This window comes from Xenopus laevis, chromosome 1S (assembly GCF_017654675.1).
Source record: "Xenopus laevis strain J_2021 chromosome 1S, Xenopus_laevis_v10.1, whole genome shotgun sequence".
NCBI lineage: Eukaryota > Metazoa > Chordata > Amphibia > Anura > Pipidae > Xenopus > Xenopus laevis.
Genome location: NC_054372.1, coordinates 193,410,608 through 193,435,061, shown reverse-complemented (window position 1 = coordinate 193,435,061; position 24,454 = coordinate 193,410,608). Strand labels below are relative to the sequence as shown.

The window sequence follows — 24,454 nt, the reverse complement described above, 5'->3', positions numbered from 1 at the left end:
GAGAGGGGTGATATCACTCCAACTTGCAGTACAGCAGTAAAGAGTGTCTGAAGTTTATCAGAGCACTCACATGACTGGGGGCAGCTGGGAAACTGACAATATGTCTAGCCCCATGTCAGATTTCAAAATTAAATATAAAAAAATCTGTTTGCTCTTTTGAGAAATGGATTTCAGTGCAGAATTCTGCTGGAGCAGCACTATTAACTGATGTGTTTTGCTGTGACAGTATCATAGCCAGGGCCAAAGGGCTACAGCGTTGAATGTATACAGGACCCCAGTCATTTCCATAGTCCCCCTTGTGGCTTAGATTGTCCTCTTTCTTTCTGCACCCATGGGGGCCCCTTTGGATGCCTGCGGTCACAAGCCGTGTAGCAAAGCCCTCGGCCTGCACATGACATTCCATCATTCTCCTGGCAATGCACGCCGCTACATTTCCACCTACTATACAGTTCACAGGAAGGGCATGATGCTCCGTCCAGCATCGCTGAGGTTTTTAGGGATCAAATGACCTCATCCCACTGGTTGGTGCGAGTAAACATCTTTCTAACACACCAGTTGGCAGTGACCACGGTACTCGTCCCGGCGCTCAACCCGTCCACGGGACACATGGTAACCATTACTCACAGTGTTCCATCAGCTCCGTCCTGTTAACTTGTGTAACAGATGTCAGCACAAACAGCACCTCAGGGAGCCATCACCTCTATGTGGGAATAAATGTCTTAGTCTGATACACAAACACATTCTACTACATGGCTACACTGCACCGTCGCCCCTATCAAGCTTCTCCCTAATAATGCGTGGAACTTCTGATCCCAAAATAGTATTAAGATAAGATCCAAATATTTCTTTGGGTTTCATAAAAAATTTTTACGCATTATTGGGTTAAAATTCAACTCCCAGACACTATTATCCACTGTTACTATAGGCACCATCTCTCCCTACTATACCTGCTATCCCACAGTCACACTCCCTTCCCAGAGACTATTATCCACTGTTACTATAGGCACCATCTCTCCCTACTATACCTGCTATCCCACAGTCACACTCCCTTCCCAGAGACTATTATCCACTGTTACTATAGGCACCATCTCTCCCTACTATACCTGCTATCCCACAGTCACACTCCCTTCCCACAGACTATTATCCACTGTTACTATAGGCACCATCTCTCCCTACTATACCTGCTATCCCACAGTCACACTCCCTTCCCACAGACTATTATCCCACTGTTACTATAGACACCATCTCTCCCTACTATACCTGCTATCCCACAGTCACACTCCCTTCCCAGAGACTATTATCCCACTGTTACTATAGACACAATCTCTCCCTACTATACCTGCTATCCCACAGTCACACTCCCTTCCCACAGACTATTATCCCACTGTTACTATAGACACCATCTCTCCCTACTATACCTGCTATCCCACAGTCACACTCCCTTCCCAGAGACTATTATCCCACTGTTACTATAGACACAATCTCTCCCTACTATACCTGCTATCCCACAGTCACACTCCCTTCCCAGAGACTATTATCCACTGTTACTATAGGCACCATCTCTCCCTACTATACCTGCTATCCCACAGTCACACTCCCTTCCCAGAGACTATTATCCACTGTTACTATAGGCACCATCTCTCCCTACTATACCTGCTATCCCACAGTCACACTCCCTTCCCAGAGACTATTATCCACTGTTACTATAGGCACCATCTCTCCCTACTATACCTGCTATCCCACAGTCACACTCCCTTCCCAGAGACTATTATCCCACTGTTACTATAGGCACCATCTCTCCCTACTATACCTGCTATCCCACAGTCACACTCCCTTCCCAGAGACTATTATCCACTGTTACTATAGGCACCATCTCTCCCTACTATACCTGCTATCCCACAGTCACAAACCCTTCCCAGAGACTATTATCCACTGTTACTATAGGCACCATCTCTCCCTACTATACCTGCTATCCCACAGTCACACTCCCTTCCAGAGACTATTATCCACTGTTACTATAGACACCATCTCTCCCTACTATACCTGCTATCCCCACAGTCACACTCCCTCCCAGAGACTATTATCCACTGTTACTATAGGCACCATCTCTCCCTACTATACCTGCTATCCCACAGTCACACTCCCTTCCCAGAGACTATTATCCACTGTAACTATAGAAACCATCTCTCCCTACTATACCTGCTATCCCACAGTCACACTCCCTTCCCAGAGACTATTATCCACTGTTACTATAGACACCATCTCTCCCTACTATACCTGCTATCTCACAGTCACACTCCCTTCCCAGAGACTATTATCCCACTGTTACTATAGGCACCATCTCTCCCTACTATACCTGCTATCCCACAGTCACACTCCCTTCCCAGAGACTATTATCCCACTGTTACTATAGGCACCATCTCTCCCTACTATACCTGCTATCCCACAGTCACACTCCCTTCCCACAGACTATTATCCACTGTTACTATAGGCACCATCTCTCCCTACTATACCTGCTATTCCACAGTCACACTCCCTTCCCAGAGACTATTATCCACTGTTACTATAGACACCATCTCTCCCTACTATACCTGCTATCCCACACTCCCTACACAGAGGATATTTTCCCCACAAGGAGTAGTGCTACTACAAGATGCACATTAATGTGCTGTGATACTAACCTTTATCAGAAACACTCGGTGCTAGTGAGTTCCTACGGGTGCATCTATATTAAATACAGGCACACGGCACAGCCTGACATCTATAAATGATATTGTTACTTTATTAAACATTATATGTCTCGCAATACTACCCGACAGCCAAGTAAGCAAAGAGATAATCCCCATAAATCCACAGGGCTTAGTGTAGTACTGAAGTTTAAGCTCGACACTGTATAAATGACGATACTGTGAGTTATATTACTGTATGAGATCAGGAGAGCGAAGCACTGAGGGCCCAAGCACTGCAATATAAAAGAACTGGTCTTCCTTATTCTGAGGGACATTGTTCAAAGCCAAAAATATTTCCCATAGTTACATAGTTAAATTTGGTTCAAAAAAAGTTCAAAGTTCAACCCCGCTAAATAAATGGGACCCATGCTTCGACACATAGTAGACACAGGGGAAGCTTTTCACCTTACTGCAATAAGCCGCAGCCCAATTACCTAGCAGCAGAGAGCTAGAACCTCAGCCATAAAGCAGGGCAGGACTGCTGCTTCCAATGGGGATCAGATAGGATCTGTGCAGCCACTGGGACAGAATGCTCTGTTATACAGATAGCTAGAATCTCAGCTGCCATAAAGCAGGACAGGACTGCTGCTTACAATGGGGATCAGATAGGATCTGTGCAGCCACTGGGACAGAATGCTCTGTTATATAGATAGCTAGAATCTCAGCTGCCATAAAGCAGGACAGGACTGCTGCTTACAATGGGGATCAGATAGGATCTGTGCAGCCACTGGGACAGAATGCTCTGTTATACAGATAGCTATAATCTCAGCTGCCATAAAGCAGGACAGGACTGCTGCTTACAATGGGGATCAGATAGGATCTGTGCAGCCACTGGGACAGAATGTTCTGTTATACAGATAGCTAGAATCTCAGCTGCCATAAAGCAGGACAGGACTGCTGCTTACAATGGGGATCAGATAGGATCTGTGCAGCCACTGGGACAGAATGTTCTGTTATACAGATAGCTAGAATCTCAGCTGCCATAAAGCAGGACAGGACTGTTGCTTACAATGGGGATCAGATAGGATCTGTGCAGCCACTGGGACAGAATGCTCTGTTATACAGATAGCTAGAATCTCAGCTGCCATAAAGCAGGACAGGACTGTTGCTTACAATGGGGATCAGATAGGATCTGTGCAGCCACTGGGACAGAATGTTCTGTTATACAGATAGCTAGACTCTCAGCTGCCATGAAGCAGGACAGAACTGATGCTTACAATGTGGATCAGATAGGATCTGTGCAGCCACTGGGACAGAATGCTCTGTTATACAGATAGCTAGAATCTCAGCTGCCATAAAGCAGGGCAGGACTGCTGCTTACAATGGGGATCAGATAGGATCTGTGCAGCCACTGGGACAGAATGTTCTGTTATACAGATAGCTAGAATCTCAGCTGCCATAAAGCAGGGTAGGACTGAGGGAGAGGAAGACGACTATAATCCTAGTATAAGTAAATGATTATAATAAGCACTGCGTATCTTGACAGCGCTATATAAATAAATGATGATGATAATGAAGCACAAACAGAATCTTTATTTTTGGATGTTCGTGTCGTTCCAGTAACATAGAGGTGATACTAAATGAACAAATCCCAGCACACTATCCCCGCCAGGTCTACCGACATCTCTGCATCTTCATCTTCTCACCCTATGAGTATTATTACCTTTGGCAAGATGAAGACAAATCGCTTTTTACCTAAATATTGTACATACTAATCTATATAACATTGGCAGCTCTGCTGTTAAGCGATACCTAAATGGGGAGGCAGAAAGGGCACAGGCAGGAGATTTATGAAATACTATTTGTCATTTCAGCCGCGAAGATTCGTTTATAGGCAGATTTGTGGGGTGTAATATTACTCACATATTATTATAGATTTCATATATACAGGTATGGGACCTGTTATCCAGAATGCTTGGGACCTGGGGTTTTCCAGATAATGGATCTTTCCTTAATTTGGATCTTATTAGAAAATCATATAAACATTAAATAAACCCAATAGGCTGATTTTGCTTCCAATAAGGATTAATTATATCTTAGTTGGGATCAAGTACAAGCTACTGTTTTATTATTACACAGAAAAAAGAAATCATTTTAAAAATTTGGATTATTTGGCTAAAATGGAGTTTATGGGAGATGACCTTTCCATAATCTGGAGATTTCTGAATAACGGGTTTCCGGATAACGGATCCTATACCTGTATATATTTTCATAGATATAAAATTAGGTATGATCTGAGCTTTGTCCAATAGCGATCAGGATGGATTAATATAATCTCATTGCTGAGGACCGCACATACAGTTTCTTTCGGGGGAAAAAGAAACGTAAAACTGACCCCTCAAGTTTACAGGTGTGTAACTACGGAGTAGTCATTTCAAATGCTTCAGAGCCCCCTGCAGGCACTTCTTAGCTCTGCATTTAACTTCTGCATTCACTGCTGAGTCAGCCAGTGCTTTTTGAATTTTCTGTAGAAATTCTGTGGAAGCTTAAATCCTGCCCTCCTTTATGGCAGCTGAGATTCTAGCTGTCTGCATAACATTCAGTCCCAGTGGCTGCACAGATCCTATCTGATCCCCATTGTAAGCAACAGTCCTGTCCTGCTTTATGGCAGCTGAGATTCTAGCTGTCTGCATAACATTCTGTCCCAGTGGCTGCACAGATCCTATCTGATCCCCATTGTAAGCAACAGTCCTGTCCTGCTTTATGGCAGCTGAGATTCTAGCTGTCTGCATAACATTCTGTCCCAGTGGCTGCACAGATCCTATCTGATCCCCATTGTAAGCAACAGTCCTGTCCTGCTTTATGGCAGCTGAGATTCTAGCTGTCTGCATAACATTCTGTCCCAGTGGCTGCACAGATCCTATCTGATCCCCATTGTAAGCAACAGTCCTGTCCTGCTTTATGGCAGCTGAGATTCTAGCTATCTGTATATTAGAATATTATGTCCCAGTGGCTGCACAGATCCTATCTGATCCCCATTGTAAGCAGCAGTCCTGTCCTGCTTTATGGCAGCTGAGATTCTAGCTATCTGTATAACAGAACATTCTGTCCCAGTGGCTGCACAGATCCTATCTGATCCCCATTGTAAACAGCAGTCCTGTCCTGCTTTATGGCAGCTGAGATTCTAGCTATCTGTATAACAGAACATTCTGTCCCAGTGGCTGCACAGATCCTATCTGATCCCCATTGTAAACAGCAGTCCTGTCCTGCTTTATGGCAGCTGAGATTCTAGCTATCTGTATAACAGAACATTCTGTCCCAGTGGCTGCACAGATCCTATCTGATCCCCATTGTAAACAGCAGTCCTGTCCTGCTTTATGGCAGCTGAGATTCTAGCTATCTGTATAACAGAACATTCTGTCCCAGTGGCTGCACAGATCCTATCTGATCCCCATTGTAACAGCAGTCCTGTCCTGCTTTATGGCTGAGATTCTAGCTATCTGTATAACAGAACATTCTGTCCCAGTGGCTGCACAGATCCTATCTGATCCCCATTGTAAGCAGCAGTCCTGTCCTGCTTTATGGCAGCTGAGATTCTAGCTATCTGTATAACAGAACATTCTGTCCCAGTGAAGGGGAGCAGCATGAAGCAGTTTGTTGCATTTTTTCGTAGGCTAAAATGTATCAGACTGGCAATCACCACATTTGCCATTGATCTAAGGGAAAGTAAATGAAAGAGAAACGTCTCCTCATTCTAGATTTACATTTTAGCTACAGCAATAAGAAAAAAAGCCTGTTCCGATTATTAAGGACCCATTCGCCCTGCCCAGACACACATGGACTTGCATTTGCTCTTTGTTTATTCCTTGTTTTGGGTATTCAGTTCCCTTGTAATCTCTCGCTAATCTCCCCCAGAATTTTACAGTACGGGGATTTGCTGCATATTTATAGGCCGATTCTAGAAACCGCCGTTCTATTTCTACGTGCCGGTGACAAGCCCGTCCTTCCATGACGGCACAACTGGTTTAGCAGCGCGTCGGGAGATTTGTCGTTGTGTTTGAGCTGTTGCTAGAACGGTCGCTAGGCAAAGCAGTGTGCGGTTACAGGCACCGGGAGACTGCCTCTAATAATACTTCTCCCCGCATGCCTCGGACTGAGACAACTCCCGGCTAAAAAGGGCACAGGGTCTGAGGGGTTTGTGTGAAGCACGGGAGTAAATGTCAGTGATTAGCGCCAATATTATGCCCAAAATCCCACAGTCGCTACCCATAGGGCATCCATTTAAATCAGCGCGGATATGGCGCCACCCTGCTCCATTGGGAATTGCGATAATTGCTGATTCCATCAGAGATCCCAAAAGAATCAACCGTTCCAGCACTGAAAGGCCTATATCTCCCAATGGGACCCAAGCAATTTGTTAGTTAAAGGGCTGGTTAACCTTTAAAGTAACTTTTAGTATGTTATAAAATGGCTGATTCTAAGCAACTTTTCAATTGGCCTTCAGTATTTATTTTTAATAGTTTTATAGTTATTTGCCTTTTTCTTCTTTGCAGCTTTCAAATGGGCGTTGCTGACCCCTTCTAAAAAACAAATGCTCTGTAAGGCTACAAATGTATAGTTATTGCTACTTTTTATTACTGATCCTTCTATTCAGGCCTCTCCTATTCATATTCCAGTCTCTTATTCAAATCAGTGCATGGTCGCTAGGGGAATTTAGGCCCTAGTTACCCGATTGCTTAAAATGCAAATTGAAGAGCTGCTGAATAAAAAGTTAAATAACTCAAAAACCTTCAATGATAAAAAATGAAAACAAACAAATTGCAAATTGTCTCAGAATTTCCCTCTCTACATCATACTAAAAGTTATCTCAAATGTGAACAACCCCTTTAAGTCAACTTTTAGTATGTTACAGAGTGGCTAATTCTAAGCAACTTTTCAATTGGCCTTTGTTTTTTCAGTAGCAAACTGGAGAGCTGCTAAATAAAAAGCGAAATAACTCAAAAACCAGAAATAATAAAAAATGAAAACCAATTACAAATTGTTTCAGAATATCCCTCTCTACATCATACTAAACGTTAACGCAAAGGTGAACGACCGCTTTAAGTGGAGTAAAGTTTTATCCTTCTTGAAAGGGGTGGTTCACCTTTAAGTTAACTTTTAGTATGTTATAGAATGACCAATTTTAGGCAACTTTTCAGTTGGTGTTTATTTTTTATTTTTTTTTATAGAGGTTTTCAATTATTTGCCTTCTTCTTCTGACTTCTTCCAGCTTTCAAATGGGGGTCACTGACCCCATCTAAAACAAATGCTCTGTAAGGTTACAAGTGTATTGTTAGTGCTACTTTTTATTTCTAATATTTCTATTCAGGCCTCTCCTACTCATATTCCAGTCTCTTATTACAATCAGTGCATGGTTGCTAGGGGAATTAGGACACTAGCAACCAGACTGCTTAAACTGGAGAGCTGCTGAATAAAAAGCTAAATAACTCAAAACCACAAACAATAATAATAAAAAAAAAGAAAACTCGCTGGAAATTGTCTTGGAATATCATTCACTACATCATTGTTGAACAACCCCTTTAATAAAATGTAAAAATTCAGTTTATTTTGATTAGAGAGCTGTGTGTAGCTGTGTCAGTGATTAGAGCAGCAATGTCTCGCTTACCTGCACTCTCCTGCGATAGACCTTGTCAGGTCAGATTCTGACCTTAAAGGGAACCTGTCACATATAAATAAATACAGCCCGCAGTCTTGATGGGGGAAAATAACAGTAAGCAAGATATCAGTTGCTGGATAGCAATGCATTTTATGGGAGTTGTAGTTCAGCAACCGCATGAGTGTCCTATACCTGAAGTTACTCAATATTATACATTGCTCTCTCTACACGAGGGATTAATGTGCCAAAGTACATCAGGGGTTGGTATACTGGGACTGGCTTACTGATCGGTGGGCATGACGACTAATAGGATTAAGTAGAAATTAAATATATTAATCCTTTTGCTGGAGAAGTCTGGCAATGGGTAACAAAACACTAGAATGTGCCCTGTGTGAGAGTCCTGCATCGGGTAAGGTACCCACTGAATACCTGCAAAGTGGTTTGGATTCGGGCAAAAAGTCAGATTCCTTCATCGTGCGGGCAGTCCGCGGGTAACCTGGCTGGGTACCCAACTAAGGTGTGGGCTTGACCCCTCCAAACCTCCCTTATGGTTCGTCCAGTTTTTAAACAATCTTTTTGCTAAGAATCGGTCAGAGTGCCATAACTTCCGTTTTTGCGGGTCCCCCGGGTCTGAAGGTTAGTTGGCCAATTGTGGGTCGGGTATCGGAAACATAAGGCTGACCGGGTTGTGGGTACCAGTTTCGAAAAAATGGGCCCGCGCAGGACTCTACCCTGTGTGCCATTACCCTAAATCTGATACCGACAAGTTCCTGAATTGTGACGGTTTCACATCAAGACTGAGTGGGCGGCAGTCAGTGTGGGCGACAGTTAGGGTTGCCACCCTTTTTAAAATATTATTACTGGCCAGTGGGGACGATGACACACTGGGAGACGAGGCGATGATGTAATAAGGTGGGATGATGATGGCGAGGGGTGGGGCGATGACATCACCAGACGTCCAAGAGAGACTTTGGGTCTGTTTTTTACTGGATGACGGGCTTAAGGGGGTGGGCCAGGGGCTGCACTTTGGGGTATTACAAAGTTACCAGCAATTCCATTGCTGCTAACTTTGTAATAGTGGCCCTGGCATGTGTTTTCCCAGATAAGATACTGGCCTGGTGGCAACCCTAGTGACAGTCAGTGCGGGCGATACGTGTGCACCAACCAAGGGGCAGGATAACATGAGCTGCCGCAGTCGCATCTATTTATTACTCAGGGGATGATAAGGAGCTGTCAGTGGCCAATCAGAGTTCTAGGAGGAAATGCGCATGCAAACGTAGAAATGGAAATACTCGGGTTACCATGGAAACCAGAGGTGAATACCTACATACCTTGCAAAGCAGAACCTAGGGGTCCCCAAGGACACAATGGAAAAGAAAATCTTATGAGAATGTCCAGGGTACAGCAGCCCCGTGCCACACACAGTTATAGGAAGGCTTCACTTACTTAAAGGCAAACTATGCCTCAAAGAGAAAAATCCTATGATAACAGTGACGTGTCCCTTTTTTCTACAACGGATTAGCAGAGGGGCATGGGATCCAATTCCACTGTAGATTTATAATAAAGGGAATATCCATGGAATCCGGGAATGAATCCCAACAATGGGGCTCATTTATATGGTAGGCACAAAACCACTTGGGTTTCGCTAAAAGGGGCTTTGTATAATTCCAATAGGCCCGTGGCCAAGCACATAGGGGGATACTTATTCATCAGTGCATGGTTGCTAGGGGAATTTGAATACTAGCAACCAGATAGCTGAAATTGCAAAGTAGAGAGCTGCTGAAGCTAAACAACTCAAAAATCACAAATAATAAAAAAAGCAAACCAATTGCAAATTATCGAAGAATATCACTATATAGATCAGTGATTCCCAACCATTAGCTCATGAGTAACATGTTGCTCCCCAACCCCTTGGATGTTGCAAAGCAGAAGCTTATTTGTGAATTCCAGGCTTGGAGGAAAGTTTTGTTGCATAAAAACCAGATGTACTGCCAAACAGAGTCTCCTGTATTGGTCAGTCTAAAACTTAATTGGCCTTTGGCGGAGAGATAAGCAAAGAAAAAATTGTAACAATTTAAGATAATCAGGTCTCTTGGGGGAACTGTGACTTGCAGCTTAAAGGGCAATTCACCTTCATTAGCAAAACTGTAATAACACATAAAAACCACAGAAATGTGTTCAAACTTTATTAAATAGTGTTCAAATTTTGTAAAACGGATATGGTAATTAGAGGGTGTGACCAAAAAAGGCATGGTCAAAAAAATTCCCTGCGTGGCAAATCTTTTTGTACCCTCTTTCTACTTCCAAAATGTTGGGAGGTGCGATAGCCCACCTGGTTCCTTGAACCATCAGTCTAACATTCCTGCATGGGTACAAGATTATTTATATTGCAGAATCATGGTGCCTTTGGTTTTATTAAAAAAAAAAAAAAGTGGGCTTTTTGGTGTAATTGGGGGTGTCTGTGGTGAAACAAGGGTGTGGCCATACCTTTTACCTTTCCTTGTTGCTGGAATTTGTTTTCAAAGTTACTCTGCCCAAATCATTGTGTTTCTCTCACTAACCGCTCCATGCAAATGTCTTGGATCTTAGGGTGCTCTCAGGGGTGCTGAAGCTGGAAGTGAAAGGGGCTGTTCCCCTTTAAATTCAGTTTTAGTATGATGTAGAGCATGAGTTTGTGAGACAATTAGCACTTGGTTTTCCATGTTCGATCATTTGTGGTTTTTGAGTTATTTAGCTTTTTATCCAGCAGCTCTCCAATTTCAGCCATCTGGTTGCTAGGGTCCAAATTACCCAAGTAACCATGCATTGATTATAATACATTTGATGGAAAGGCTCAGAAGGTGAACAATTCAAAAACGGTAAAAAAGGTTAAAATGAAGTCCAATTGAAAAGTTGCTTAGAATTAGCCATTCTATAACACACTAGACATTAACTTAAAGGGATACTGTCAAGGGAAAACATTATTTTCAAACACATCAGTTAATAGTGCTGCTCCAGCAGAATTCTACACTGAAATCCATTTCTCAAAAGAGCAAACAGATTTTTTTATATTTAATTTTGAAATCTGACATGGGGCTGGACATATTGTCAGTTTCCCAGCTGCCCCCAGTCATGTGACTTGTGCTCTGATAAACTTCAGTCACTCTTTACTGCTGTACTGCAAGTTGGAGTGATATCACCCCTCCCTTTCCCCCCAGCAGCCTAACAACAGAACAATGGGAAGGTAACCAGATAGCAGCTCCCTAACACAAGATAACAGCTGCCTGGTAGATCTAAGAACAACACTCAATAGTAAAATCCAGGTCCCACTGAGACACATTCAGTTACATTGAGTAGGAGAAACAACAGCCTGCCAGAAAGCAGTTCCATCCTAAAGTGCTGGCTCTTTCTGAAAGCACATGACCAGGCAAAATGAGCTGAGATGCACCTACACACCAATATTACAACTAAATACACTTGTTGGTTCAGGAATGACATTTTATATTGTAGAGTGAATTATTTGCAGTGTAAACAGTGTCATTTAGAAATAAAAATCCTGACAGAATCCCTTTAAGGGTGAACCAACCATTTAAGATGTGTATCTGCTGCTATATCATCTCCAGCCTGCAGACGGCGCTGTATTGTGCTTTCCTTACTACAGTTAAAGGGGACCTGTCACCCTATGAAATAATTTCAAATTCTTTTCTATCATGTTAGTTGAGCAAAATAAATTTTACTTACACTGTATTTATTATTTAAATTTTGTTTCCTTCTGTTTTGGAATTATACAATCACAGCAAGCAGGCAGCTGCCATTTTGTGGACACGGTTATTAAGGGAAATTGTGTATCACCCCAAAATCTTGTGTATGTGCCAGAATGGGGGACCTAATGTCCATGTGCATTGTCCTACACAATTATAGAGCCTGAGCAGGGCCGATTTAAGGCCTTGGTGGGCCCTGGGCAGAGATTGTTTGGTGGGCCCCCCTCATCCTGAAAAAAATGTCCTCCCACCATTACCATAGGACACACACACACACACACACACACACTGCCAGTTTGTGTTCTACAAGTCCCCCAATAGTCCTGGGTAGAAGTGCTTAGAAAGTTAGAATAAATATGTGGGTGTGTGAATATGGAGAGAAGCTAGAGATGAATGTAAAAGAATAAATGATGGATGGGGCTGCCACAGAGCAAGAGAAAGCCATCAAAGTTGGTAGGCAGAGTTGTTTTAGTGTGAGTGCAGGGAGACATTCCAGTGAGACAGATAGGGTTACAGCAGACCGGAATGGGTAAGTCGCATTGCTCTGAAATCTCAGCCTATTTGGGATGACGGGAACCAATGAGATGTCACCAGTAGCGCCGCTGCCTGACCACCAAGATTGACGTGGAAGACACGTCAAATTGATCAGAACAAACTGCAGCCAGCCAGATAACTTAGAGCGATTTTGCTCTGATCAGATAAAGATCGCCCTTGCGCTTTTGCGGTGCGACTGGAGTTGTTGTTCAGTCAGAAGGAAGGCGCAGTGCTGGGAGGAAGAGCCTCTTTAGCGCACGACCCCCTCCTCCTGATCTGGATCTCTGCAAAATAACCCCCCCCCTCATCCAGTGGCGTAACTAGACCCCTAAGGGCCCTGGTACATAAATTTACAACTGGGCCCCCCTACGCGACACCAACCCCCCTGTGCATTGGATTGGTACACAGTCTCCCATAGACTCCATTATAATCAAATAATTCAACTTTTTAAAAATGGTTTCCTTTTTCTGTGTAATGATAAAACAGTAGCTTGTACTTGATCCCAACTAAGATATAATTAATCCTTATTGGAAGCAAAACCAGCCTATTGGGTTTATTTAATGTTTATATGATTTTCTAGTAGACTTAAGGTATGAAGATCCAAATTACGGAAATCCGTTATCTGGAAACCCCCAGGTCCTGAGCATTCTGGATAGCAGGTCCCATACCTGTACTCAAAGGATATAAGCAAAGGAGTCTGAAATGCATTTTATACTGTGTTAAGGTCAAGGGTTAATCAGTGCAGCATTAAAGGGGTTGTTCACCTTTACATTAACTTTAATATGGTGCACAGAGGGATTTTCTTAGAAACTTTGCAATTGGTTTTTTAATGTTTTTTATTTGCGGTTTGCGTCATTTAGCTTTTTATTCAGCAGCTCTCCAGTTTGCAATGTCAGCAGTCTGGTTGCTAGGGACCAAATTACCCTAGCAACTATGAATTGATTTGAATGAAATATTAGAATATGAATTGCAGAGAGCCTGAATCAAAAAAACAAAAAAACAAGTACCAATAAAAATAAATGTATAGCCTTACAAGTCATTGTTGTTTAGATGGGGTCAGTGACCCCCATTTGAAAGCTGGAAAGACTCAGAAGGAGAGAACTAAAATATTAAAAGAAAAAAATGAAGACCAATTGAAAAGTTGATTAGAATTTATTTCTATAACATACTAAAAGTTAACCTGAAGGTGAACCATCCCTTTTATGTTACACTATGGGGGGCATGTGCAAGGCCTCTCTGCCAGTTACATTACATGCACAACCTAGAGCAATAGGTGAATTGGTGCATGACTTTAAGAACAGACTAATTGGAATGAAATGTTTACAGACAGAACCATGGCAAATATCTTAGACCTTTAAAGTTCACTAACAACATTAACAGAGAACTGGAGAACACCATAAAATAATAATAAACAAATGTTGGTGTAAAATTAGGGAAAACAGGATATAAATCAAGGAAAAGCAATGCATTTTTCCTGCTGAATTGTGCTTAGTACAGGGAATACCTATGCTGCCATAGTTTTATGGGATCTCTCTGTACAGACTATGAGCAAACTTAGGGACTGTTCCTGCTGAATTGTGCTTAGTACAGGGAATACCTATGTACCATAGTTTTATGGGATCTCTCTGTACAGACTATGAGCAAACTTAGGGGACTGTTCCTGCTGAATTGTGCTTAGTACAGGGAATACCTATACTGCCATAGTTTTATGGGATCTCTCTGTACAGACTATGAGCATAGTTTTATGGTTATGCCAAATCTTGATATAAGTTCTGGGGTATTTATACATGTCATATCAAGATGGCAATTTCATGTATAAATACCCCAGAACTTATATCAAGATGGCACATGGCATCTTATTTTGACACTTCCCCAGTATATGTGTGAGTCTGAGTGATGGGGCACTGTATAGGAGAGACAAGAGAAGAGAGGAAAGAGAGAGTGAGTGTGTGATGAGGCACTGTATAGGAAATAGAAGAGAGAGTAGATAGAGAAGAGCGAGTACAAGAGAGCTAAAGAGAGAGAAAGTATGTGCGACTGGACACTATAGGAGTGTGTGACAGTGAACGAGTGCTGGAGCAGTGTGCAAAAGTGTGTGGTGCTGGTGGATAATAAACTACAGTTGTTGCTCAGAACTATTTGGTCGGAAGGAAAGTGGAAGCATTTGCCTCATTATGAGAATTATGAGAATCTGTTTGAATACAGCAGCAGCATGGGCGGAGGGTAAATTTTTAGTTTGGGCAGGCTACAGGTGACCACACATGGCCTGACTTATATGGGACCTAAATCCCCCCCCCCAAAAGGCAGACTTTAATTTTATTATTATTTTTGCTTCTATCTTTCTTTTTAAGTCTGACTTATACACCTTCCATTCCGGCAATTTTTGTTAGAATGCTACCTTCTTGTACCTGGCCCAGCAGACCATGCAACATAAAATGTAAGACTTGCAAATAGTGAGACATACCAGGTAATGACCGCTGATTTTGCCGCATAGACAAGATGGATCAGCCCAGCAGCTGTTAGGATGACAGAAAGCTGCCTAGTTTCTTAGCCATAACTACTCTGTCATTCAAATATCAGGGGCTTCTGTTCGCTGCATCTTCCTTCACACAAGAGCAGATATCTGTGACTTTTCACTGGCTCCTGACCCTTACGGACCTTCTGGCTGCCTCTCTCCCACAGTCTGCCCTTAGTTGAAGAAAACTGTTATTTATGAGGGAGGGTTGGAGGCAGACAGGCAATGAACCAAACACCTTAATAAAAGCTAACAACCTCCCCCACCATCTCCAAGATAAAGGCACATCGGCAGTCAGTCGCACCGTTTACTAACGCATCATTAAAAAAAAAAACAACTTTGATTTGTGTTTATTTTTTTAAGTAACAGTGAGGTTTGGGGAGGCGTAGCAGCTTCGCCGTGTCTCTATCTGTACTAGGACCCCGCAGCTACCTGCACTCCCCAACTTCCCCTGCCCCGCATAGCTCTCTCTCACTCACTCACCTGGGGCAGATGCAGGCCCCTTTCTGCCTGTGACTCACGTGCATGGGAAGTTCTGCTTCTGCCGCTCTGTTCCTATGCCCCCCCCCCTTCCTCTCCCCGATACAGTTCAAAAGCTCTGCGATCAGAGCCAGGTCAGAGCTGCCGGAGAGCTGAGGGGGTAGGGCAGGGGCTGGCAAAACCAAGCTCAATATTGGTGCCGCAACCCTGCGCCGCTGGTGACGTCACACAAAGTGCGCAGCTGGAGGAGGGTGCCGTTTAAAATCAGAAAAAAACTTTATCCCTCCATTGGGTTGCGGACCCCATCGGGGGTGCAGGGGCACGGGCCATGGTACCGCCGCACCCCTGGGCCCTGCACCCCCGGTAGTTCCGCCACTGCCCTCATCCCATGTCTATCTGAGTCACTACATTTCTGCAGAGCAGCCTCGCGATTCCCTAGTGCAGAGCGGAATGGGTAAGAAGTGTTTTTGTTTTTCTAATACTGGGAGAGACAGAGAGTGGATCGGGGACAGTTGGAAACGCTTTCGTTTTGCGCGCACAGAGCTGAGCAATTGCATAAAAATATATGGTAGCGAATCCATAAGGATCGGTGTAGCTCAGAACAATAATCTATGGTTCCTATTACATTACACTGCATGTTTGCGCGTAGCAGAACGTAGTGAATTGCGCTGCACATGAATGAGGCACCATGACAAGAGCGGCCCGGGCCCGGGGTAAAGACAGAGGCTGACCCCACCACCGGTCCTCACCTCAGAGTCCAGCAGTGACTGTGTGAGTCTGTGACGCACCAACGTCCAACGCGACAGGCATCTGCACCCTGCACAACTCCTCCTCCTCCTCCTCCTCCCGGACGTATTTATAGTTTCAGGTGGTTTCCCGCACTAATTGGCCTCTTCCATTCCAGCAGTACTAGGGGGGGTGGTTGTCCCAAATTTAATTCCTTTGATCTGTTAGGAAGGGAGGCAGCCCAGATCAGCAGCAGAGAAAAAAAAAAAAAGCCCAAAAAAATTGTAAAAAATAAAAATAAAAAAAATATTTCAATTTTTTTTTTTTTTTTTAACAGGTCAACAGTGGGCCCCCCTTATAAGTGGGCCCTGGGCAGCTGCCCACTTTGCCCATTTGTTAAAGCGGCCCTGATTACACTGCATGTTTGCGCGTAGCAGAACGTAGTGAATTGCGCTGCACATGAATGAGGCACCATGACAAGAGCGGCCCGGGCCCGGGGTAAAGACAGAGGCTGACCCCACCACCGGTCCTCACCTCAGAGTCCAGCAGTGACTGTGTGAGTCTGTGACGCACCAACGTCCAACGCGACAGGCATCTGCACCCTGCACAACTCCTCCTCCTCCTCCCGGACGTATTTATAGTTTCAGGTGGTTTCCCGCACTAATTGGCCTCTTCCATTCCAGCAGTACTAGGGGGGGTGGTTGTCCCAAATTTAATTCCTTTGATCTGTTAGGAAGGGAGGCAGCCCAGATCAGCAGCAGAGAAAAAAAAAAAAAAAGCCCAAAAAAATTGTAAAAAATAAAAATAAAAAAAAATATTTCAATTTTTTTTTTTTTTTTTAACAGGTCAACAGTGGGCCCCCCTTATAAGTGGGCCCTGGGCAGCTGCCCACTTTGCCCATTTGTTAAAGCGGCCCTGAGCCTGAGGAGGGAAGGGGGAATGTGGGGAGAGCAGTGACATGTAGGAAGTGCTGAATGGAAAGTGAAAGTAATTGACTGCCCCTCCTCTATGCCACGGGCATAGAGGCGGGGCAGGTAATATTTGATTGACAGTTTAGATATTTAAACACCTTTATAACAGGTAGGGATGTTTTAATGAAAAAAAATTTTGGGGTTCCATATTTAATTTGGAAAGGACTTTCATTATGCAGATTTTTATGTGTAGGTGACAGGTCCACTTTAATAGGCCAGTTTAATGCAGCCTGCCTCTTGATAAATACCCCTCTTATAGAAAGCCAGTGATTGCCCCCAGAGCTGCCAATTAGAGGGCTGCAAGCTCAGACTATCTGCTCTGGGCACTACAGTTTGTGGGAATCAAAAGAGCAGCAACTGTTGGAAGTAAAGAAACTTCATTTCTCCCAATGAATTTCTTCTGGGACTGGGCTGTAACGACAGCGTAATGTGTATTGTAAGGCAACAAAGTCCTTCCATACTACTAATGCTCGTTCCATTCATGCGCAGGCCATAATGCTAAAGCCAGGGACCCCCGAGGGGACAGAGAGTGGAATAAGCCAACGCAGGGCTGACATTTGCCAGTGGCCGGGCTGTTGCTGTAGGACGGATATCCTCTTCCCAGTTATGTGCTTCTCCCTCATGACATTCCTCTGGGGACACGCCATAAACACACACACGTCCCTCCTGGTACTCACAGAATGTATAATTAGGAGCCCGAGACAGGCCAGGATGTGACCCCAGCAATCCGAGACAGACAGTCGTCACCAACTGCCATCCCCTCTTAAAGGAGAACTAAACCCTAAACATGAATGTGGCTAAAAATAGCATATTTTATATAGTGAACTTATTGCACGAGGCTAAAGTTTGAGCTTGTCAATAGCAGCAATGATCCAGGACTTCAAACTTGTCACAGGGGGTCACCATCTTGGAAAGTGTCTGTGACACTCACATGCTCAGTGGGCTCTGATTGGCTGTTGAGAAGCTAAGCTTAGGGCTCGTCACTAATTATCCAGCAGAAAATGAGCTTCCCTGGCTGTAATATAAGCTGATGCTACAGGTTTGCTGATTAATCAATTCTGATGCTAATTGCACTGGTTTCTGTGCTGCCATGTAGTAATTATGTGTATTAATTACTAATCAGCCTTATATTGTGACATTTCTATTCTATGTGTACTGTATATTGTGAGTGGGTCCCTAAGCTCAGTAAGTGACAGCAGCACAGAGCATGTGCAGTGAATCAGCAGAAAAGAAGATGGGGAGCTACTGGGGCATCTTTGGAGACACAGATCTTTACTGCTAAAGGGCTGTGGTTGCCTTGGGCTGGCACAGAAGCCCGAAACATAATGTACAATATTTCTAGCTACTTATTTAGTTAAGCTTTAGTTCTCCGTTAAAGGAGAAGGAAAGCTACCGAAGCAGTTTTTTTGCCAATAGATTAGCCACAATAGTAAAAGCTATAAAACTATATTTATTCTGCAGAATGCTTTAGCATACCTGAGTAACCAGCTCTAGAAGCTCTCTCTGTTTGTTTAGGATAGCAGCTGCCATATTAGCTTGATGTGACATCACTTCCTGCTTGAGTCTCTCCCTGCTCACTCATAACTTTGAGCTCAGATTACATCAGAGAAGGGAGGGGGGAAGAGGTACAAACTGAGCATGCTCAAGCCTTAGCCCTGGAGGTTTAAGCTGAAAACAGTAAGTCTGATACAGAAGCCCATGAGTACACAATAGAAGGAAAGAAATGTGGTGTTTCTTTTGACAGAGGACTCAGAGCAGCATTACTTTGAGGGTTTTCTGGTGTATTTATATAGACCTTTCTAATAAAGGTTACTTAATTTCAGCCTTTCCTTCTCCTTTAACTCCTTCACTCCCGGGGAGCAGCTTGATTTTTTAAATGAGCTTGCAATAGCTGTGAATGCTTTAATAAAAAATAGAAATTGAATTTCATTTTTAATTTGAAAAGGACTTTTATTATACAGATTTTTGTGTCTGGATGAGAGGTCCACTTTAAGGACCTGGATCTGACCAATTGATCCATGTGGCCAGATTTAAAGGTGGCCATACACTCACAGATTTAAGGGGCCAATTTTTGTCCTTTATACAGATTCAGCAGCTTTCCCATGTATGGGGCTTTCCCTGTCTGATATCACCAGATATTGATTGGGCAGGTTTGATTTTCCCCGTGATCAGCTCCCATTCCCATCGCTATAACTCGACTGTTTGGCCCTATGCCCGAATGATTGGATTAGTCCGATACTGTCCGATACTGGTGGGCATATCGGGAGAAGGTTTGAGCGGATCTAATAGAAAAACAAGAAAGGAAAACTAACCCCTACATAAAATTCTCCTGCTGCTCCACCTGTGCCAAATAATTCACCAATGAGAATGTGGCTTTACCAGCACTATGTCAGCCATCTTACTTAGGGAGATAATTGTGGTCATTTTAGCTTCATAATAATAGAGATTTCCTTGTTGTTTAAAAACAAAGTGCATGAGATCCATACAGATCTCAGAGGAGGATTCTTTCAAGCTGCTGGCCAGGAGAGCGAGGGAATAGCCTTATTGAGCAATACCGCTATAAAATGAACTACAGCTCCCAGGATGCATTATAAGCTGGGATTTGTACATATTCTGTCTAATGAGACGTGTGTAGCCTTCCCTAATAACCAGACACTGCCGTCATACTTCTAATCGGAGGCGAGATCCCTCATTCCACAATCTCATTGTGAATGACAGCAGCCATTGTGACGTCCCTATCGTGCATAGCCCACCCCGGGGGAACAGATAAGGGAGCAAAGAAGCAGCTTAGCAATAAATACCACTCAATGCCTGTCTGTTGGAGGGCAGCGTTATTTATTATAGCATTGTGTGCTTCTTTCTCTATTTAAATATAAATAGCCCCCAGCCTCCCCCAAATATACACACATTTTAGGCCTGACCCTGGTGGGTAAAAGAAGCCCACTGTTTATAACATCATAACAGGTGCTGAGTTGGCTCCTGTCTTGAAACCCATAGCAACCATTTAGCATATAACATTTATTGCTAACAGGTTGCTATGGGTTACAAGAGCTGGAGCAAACACCACACCTCATACCATTGCCCGACTGGACCTGATGTCTGCCTGCACTGGTCAAGGGATAACCAATTCCATCACAAACTTCATGCATGGCCCACAATGCATACCTCCCAACTGTCCCGTTTTTTGCGGGACAGTCCCAATTTGAAAAGCTCAACCCGCAGTCCTGGGTTACTGAAATGACCTGACTTTCTCTTTGATCTCCTGCACTTTACAGCCAGAAAAAGATACAACATTTCGAAAATGTAATTGGCTTTTGGCAGAGAGCCCAGAATAGATACTTTTGTAACAAATTAAGATAAGCAAAGAAACAACTGTAACAATTTAAGATAAGCAAAGAAACAATTGTAATAATAAGCAGGTCTCTTGGGGAAACTGTGTCTTGCAGATTAAAGGGCAATTCACCTTCATTAGCAAAACTGTAATAACACATAAAGACCACAGAAACGTGTTCAAACTTTCATAACCTGCCAAATTTTGCAAAATGAACATGGTAATTAGGGGGTGTGGCCACACAAATGGGCGTGGTGAAAAATGTGTCCCTCTTTCTACAGTATTGCCAAAATGAGGTATGCCACAATGTACAGAAATCATTAGCACCCATAATCCCCCAAAATGCTGAATATTTATTTTAAGAGATGTTAAGGTTAAATACAGATGTTCTCTATGATGAAGCCTATGGTTAGTTGCTCCTGACTGGCACAAAACACATAAGAATTTTTGGGCAGATACAATATTTGTACAGGCATGGGATCCGTTATCTGGGAACCCATTATACAAAAAAAATCTGAATTACAGAAAGCTGTCTCCCATAGACTTCATTTTATCCAAATAATCCAAAATTTTAAAAATGATTTCCTTTTTCTGTGTAATAATAAAACAGTAACTTGTACTTGATCCCAACTAAGATATAATTAATCCTTATTGGAGGCAAAACCAGCCTATTGGCTTTATTTAATGTTGAAATGATTTTCTAGTAGACTTTAAGGAATGAACCAAATTACAGAAAGATCCATTATCCGGAAAACCCCAGCATTCTGGATAACAGGTCCCATACCTGTATAATAAATAATTTTAAGAAGCAGCTTTTTGACCGAAACCAGTTTTGTGCCAGTCCATCTGGTGGATTATGAATGTCTCCTTTAGCTGATGGTCTTCGGCATAAACACCTACTACAGGTATGGGACCTGTTATCCACAATGCTTGGGACCTGGGGTTTTTCGGATAACAGATCTTTCTGTAAATTGGATCTTCATATCTTAAGTCTACTAGAAAATCATGTAAACATTAAATAAACCCAATAGGCTGGTTTTGCTTCCAAAAAGGATTAATTATATCTTAGTTGGGATCAAGTACAAGGTACCGTTTTATTATTACACAGAAAAAGGAAATCATTTTTAAACATTTGGATTATTTGATTATAATGGAGTCTATGGGATATGGCCTTTCCGAAATTCTGAGCTTTCTGCATAATGCCTTTCCGGATAACAGATCCCATAAGGAAAGGACGGAAATGGATTTAAAGTTACACACCCACTGTCATTGTCCAGGGGCCCTCAGGCAGAGTGGGACCCCTCGTTCAGAACCCAATAAGTGCAGCCAAGCCTCCTTAATTTGCAAAACTAATTAGTCGGGATGAGAAATAAATGATGTTCTAATGTGATGGGAAGGGAAAGACGTATGAGAGCAGACACGCAGATTCTGTTACAGCCATTCTGTATAATGAGGCAGCGGCGGTTTATTCCACATTTAGGAGTAATTTGTTGCTGCAGACGTAGGGTCAGTCTCCTACCAATCTGTAAATGAGCTGAGACTAAACATAGATCTGTCTGCAGCCTCCTAGGTGTAAAGTAGTTGCAGGAGGAAAGATGTCACTAGCTCCAGCGGCCCATTGAGATGACTAGTAGCCATGGGAAAGGGCCCACTACTCCCACTTCGGTTTTATTTACATTACTAGCGAGCTAAAGGGGCATTTACTGACCGACAATAACACTGCGCCATTGGTGTGACTCTTCCCCTGTCTCCAGAATAAAAACAAATAATATTAAACAACCTTCCTGCATCTCATTAAGAATGAAGGAAAACGCTCCACCCGTAATGTAGTTACAGATACTTTTGCTTCAGTTCTGTGCAATGCTCATTAACTTTCTACAGCTTCCTGATACTAAATATAGGCAATGTTTATAAAATCACATATGTAAAACTGTTCAGGGCTTGTTTCCTTTTTCCCTTGTGGGACTTCATTATTTCAACCACGTTGCCTGTTAGTCTTCTTATGGTGTAAGAAGTGATGTAAACAATGGATTTCATAAAGGATCTGCTACTGCAGGGGCCATAAAGTATCTGCTGTAAAGATAATTAGAATCTCAGCAGGACAGGACTGCTGCTTACAATGGGGATCAGATAGGATCTGTGCAGCCACTGGGACAGAATGTTCTGTTATACAGATAGCTAGAATCTCAGCTGCCATAAAGCAGGACAGGACTGCTGCTTACAATGGGGATCAGATAGGATCTGTGCAGCCACTGGGACAGAATGTTCTGTTATACAGATAGCTAGAATCTCAGCTGCCATAAAGCAGGACAGGACTGCTGCTTACAATGGGGATCAGATAGGATCTGTGCAGCCACTGGGACAGAATGTTCTGTTATACAGATAGCTAGAATCTCAGCTGCCATAAAGCAGGACAGGACTGCTGCTTACAATGGGGATCAGATAGGATCTGTGCAGCCACTGGGACAGAATGTTCTGTTATACAGATAGCTAGAATCTCAGCTGCCATAAAGCAGGACAGGACTGCTGCTTCCAATGGGGCTCAGATAGGATCTGTGCAGCCACTGGGATAGAATGCTCTGTTATACAGATAGCTAGAATCTCAGCTGCCATAAATCAGGACAGGACTGCTGCTTACAATGGGGATCAGATAGGATCTGTGCAGCCACTAGGACAGAATGCTCTGTTATACAGATAGCTAGAATCTCAGCTGCCATAAAGCAGGACAGGACTGCTGCTTACAATGGGGATCAGATAGGATCTGTGCAGCCACTGGGACAGAATGCTCTGTTATACAGATAGCTAGAATCTCAGCTGCCATAAAGCAGGACAGGACTGCTGCTTACAATGGGGATCAGATAGGATCTGTGCAGCCACTGGGACAGAATGTTCTGTTATACAGATAGCTAGAATCTCAGCTGCCATAAAGCAGGACAGGACTGCTGCTTACAATGGGGATCAGATAGGATCTGTGCAGCCACTGGGGCAGAATTCTATAGCTATCATTTTGAGCCATCAACCTGTGATTTAATAGGCTTGGATGAAAAATGTGTGATCCCCACATTTATCTACATGTCCAATGCAGGTCACACTACAAACAAGCTGCTGTTGGATTCAGACTGTAACAGAACCATAAATACAAAATAGTGAATGTGAAATGTACTGACATTTGTGCAGCTCCAGGCACAGAGATGGAGCTGCTTTAATGAAATTACCTGTAACATGTTGAGGAGTAAACTTCGAAACTTGGTCCCCTCCACCATAAACAAAGCCATCCTGTCGCAGAGTTTGGCGGCCGTGTGGGCGAAGCTTCGGTCTGTAACCGCTTTCTGATAAATAGTCTTGACTATCTCCCCCAGAATCTCTTCCGAATTGGCCGAGTTCTGCGCCTCCGCCATGAAAGTGGTCAGTTTGTAATCCACGTCGCTGCTGTTATTCCGCATGCTGTTTAGGATTTCTATCAGTTTGTCCATTTTGGTCTTGTGGGGATTGGTGGATTCAACCGCGACGTCTTCCTGTCGGGAGAGAACCAATAGAAACACAACGTGAACATCGGTAACGAAGCAAAACGTTAAACTCTTTTATTTACAACTGACTGAAAATAGACTTGGGGCCTTCTCTTCACTAGAGGTGCGAGTTTGTTAGTCCCTCCATGACTGGAATAACGGGTGTCTTTGCCCCTTCGTACTCCAGTACAGGGTGTGGGAAATGAGGGCACCCTACGCACGAGGCTTCTGATTGGAGCGGTTTTGAAGCGGTAATTAACTAAATGGCACCTGTCTTTGGATAACCATAGCCCTGGCTTTAAAGGAGAACTAAACCCCAAAAATTA

The 24,454-nt window shown here is 43.3% G+C and overlaps 1 protein-coding gene across 1 annotated transcript in view; it reads right to left on the bottom strand.

Annotated features, from left to right (window-relative positions):
• The window catches only part of ctif.S (CBP80/20-dependent translation initiation factor S homeolog), a 117,067-nt gene that overhangs the window by 20,106 nt on the left and 72,507 nt on the right, over positions 1–24,454 (bottom strand). The window contains exon 9 of the mRNA XM_018244596.2: positions 23,838–24,137. Coding sequence (XP_018100085.1) covers positions 23,838–24,137 — 300 coding nt within the window. The remainder of the gene's footprint in view (positions 1–23,837; positions 24,138–24,454) is intronic.